Source organism: Tilletiaria anomala, assembly GCF_000711695.1.
Source record: "Tilletiaria anomala UBC 951 chromosome Unknown K437scaffold_78, whole genome shotgun sequence".
In the NCBI taxonomy this organism is placed as follows: Eukaryota; Fungi; Basidiomycota; class Exobasidiomycetes; order Georgefischeriales; family Tilletiariaceae; genus Tilletiaria; species Tilletiaria anomala.
Genome location: NW_013546944.1, coordinates 1 through 2672, shown reverse-complemented (window position 1 = coordinate 2672; position 2672 = coordinate 1). Strand labels below are relative to the sequence as shown.

General features: G+C 52.8%; 1 protein-coding gene across 1 annotated transcript; it reads right to left on the bottom strand.

Moving 5' to 3' along the window:
- Positions 1-441: 441 nt before the first annotated feature.
- On the bottom strand, positions 442-1110 carry K437DRAFT_171630 (uncharacterized protein). The gene is made up of 2 exons (XM_013386308.1): positions 556-1110; positions 442-467 (listed from the first exon to the last, which is right to left on the bottom strand). The coding sequence occupies exon 1, from the start codon at positions 1003-1005 to the stop codon at positions 697-699; it is 309 nt and encodes a 102-aa protein (XP_013241762.1). The 5' UTR covers positions 1006-1110; the 3' UTR covers positions 442-467; positions 556-696.
- Positions 1111-2672: the final 1562 nt, after the last annotated feature.

The window sequence follows — 2672 nt, the reverse complement described above, 5'->3', positions numbered from 1 at the left end:
GAAGATAGCAGGAGATATCATCGAGGGGACAGTCAAAAGGTTGCGTCAATAAAGTTGGAGTGTGCACGCAACAAAGCAACGGGTCTCCCATTTGGCGGCTTGCTGGTATCCACTGCCTAAGCGAAACTTGTTGTTATTACCGGGGCTGGGATGGTGGCGTCCGGCTTTGCAAGCAGGGTGCAAGTTCCTCTTAGATCGATTCGACTACCTCAGAGCAATGATCAATCATAAAAGAGCCGGTCAGCCGGAAGCGGGCGGCAAGGTCGCGGATTCTGACCATTCTTTGAAAGTGTCACAATGAGTTGCGAGCTTTGGAGAAATGGAGATGAGGAATGGAATGTCACGTGAGCTTGAGGATCGGTCTCGAGCTGCACTTGCAAGGCGTCTCGTTTGCAGTCTCATTCTTGCGACGCGCGTAGCAAGAAGGCCTCACAGTAGCTGTAGGCCTGCCTGCAGGGCCACTTTGGCTAGCTTAGGGAAAGGCTGTAAGCCGCGGGTATGGGCGCCCACTTAGTAGGCGAGATGCAGGCAGGCGGACGGCACCGGCGCGCTTACCTAACTTCACCAGGTTATTGTCGGCAGTTACTCGGCACTGCGTCGGTTGCGTTATTTGCTTGGGCGGGCGCGTGCTCTCCTCCAGTTCGTCTGCCTGCTCCTGCCTGCTCGCCGCAAGTTCGGAGCCGAGCGCATGCCGCTTCACCTCGCGCGACGCCCACTTTGACCACTTTGGACTCCATATGGACCTCTGCTCAACCCGTGCACGCGACCGGCGCATCCAGCCTGAGCGAGGTACTCTTGTATGTATGTCGGCACTAGTGACCCCGCTGCCCAGTGCCTTTTTCTTGTGCTGGGTGGGGGTGGGATGGAGTGGGTTTTCTGGGGGTTTTTTTTTTTCAACGGGATTTGGGTGTGCTGAATCGAATGGTGACGTGACGGTGACGTCGTCACGATGTCTTCTCCAACACCAATCCCCGAAAGGGCCCGTAGGCTGGACACAGTGTGCATGAGCGCATTCCCCTGCTGCTTCTGCCAGGGAGGAACAATTTGCTGATGGTGTATCGAGTTGCTAAGGTAAATGTTTGGCTGCAAGTTGGCGAGATTGTGGCCACTGGTCAGTCTCTGTGGGATGGGTCTCCCAAATTTTGCTGAGTGGTGCTGTGGCCGTAACTTCCCTTTTTGCCAGGCGCTTTTCTCTTGCTTGGCTGCATTGTGCCGCTCAATTGTGATTCTCCCACAGCTTCGATTCAGGTTCACCCATCTTCACTTGGCATTTTCTTTTTGCGCGGTTTGACACTTTTGCACTTCGAACGATCTTCATGCCGAAGGTGACTGTGTGACGGACGCCAGCACCTTGATCATTTTCCCCGCTATCTTCCACCGAGAGTTTTGCTACTGTTTCAAAGTATATCGATTGAGAGGACTCAACGAACCTGGCACGGGGACATGGCCGTCCGTCTTTGTTCGTTACCGCCACATGCAATCGCCTTATTGATGCGATTTTCCCGCGGCAAGTCTTGACTGAGCGAAAGGCAGAGGGTCAGTCACAGGTTGTACCACGTGTAGTGGATACCAAGGAGCACGTTCTCCTGCCGGACCCAAACCAAAAATTGCACCTTCAACATGAGACGAGAATCTTTTTTGCAGTGAACGAGGGCCACAGGGGCCAAACTGTTCTGCGAGGTTGGATGCGTTTTCGACACTTAGTTCAACCGTACGCTTTTTACGATAGCACGATGTGCTCGGCCTCTATTGCTATACACCAGCTCTCTTGGTCTACATGATAAACCAGAGGAGTTGGGACATTGGTGACGCGGGAGCTGGCCTCTTTGAACGGCGGTAAGACCATGCCGGAAGAAATGAGAGTCACTTTTGCATCGATCAGTGGTGACATGCGCCGAATCACTTTCTTTGGCGGCCCAGATATTCTACTTACATCCGCCATTCATGGAACATTCCATAGGCTTGAAATTGAGCGCCACTCGCCCCGAAAGCATTCCAGGTCAATTCGAAGTTAGGGACTGGATATCCATCAGCACTCGAAGCTCCGCCTGGCGGAGGCAATGCTTGCAACTACGAATAGGCAACTAAGGAGGATCAGGGGAGGTTCTTTCGCTGTGGCAAGTTTCATGTAGGGGCAGACATTCACGATCACGTTGTTCATCTGTGGGGGACGGCGCTGAAAGAATATGACACCTTGAAGTTGAGTGATTGCAACGCACTCGGCAACCAGAAGAGGTGCTCAAACCAGAGTGGATATGTTTCATGGGCTACGTTGATCGTGCACATGTAGGCTCAACAACCAAAGGCATGCGCGCAATTCCATCGTGCATATTGTGAGAAAGCAGAGGCAGAAGCTGGAGCTGAATGTGGCGACGATAGCGTAGACAACGCTGCCGCCCTGCGAACAATGGAAACAATGTTAACAAGAAACCATTCTGACAGCATGAAGCCGTCCACGTATCAATCATCAGATGTTTGTGTCTTGAGACTTCATGCCTTTCTGTTGCCATGGATCGTTGCGCTGTGGCTGGCCTCCGCTTACATGTCGCCACCGCATCTTCCCCGTGATTCCGATGGCAAATCCGGGGAAATTCGCAGGTTTGTGTTCCGTCCCACGCCACCGAAAACTTCAATACTGGTCCCAATCCAACCAAACCGAACGGGTTCTAGTT

Excerpts from the sequence above, each read along its gene's own strand:
- K437DRAFT_171630 (XM_013386308.1), bottom strand. The coding sequence starts at position 1,005 with ATGCACACTGTGTCCAGCCTACGGGCCCTTTCGGGGATTGGTGTTGGA.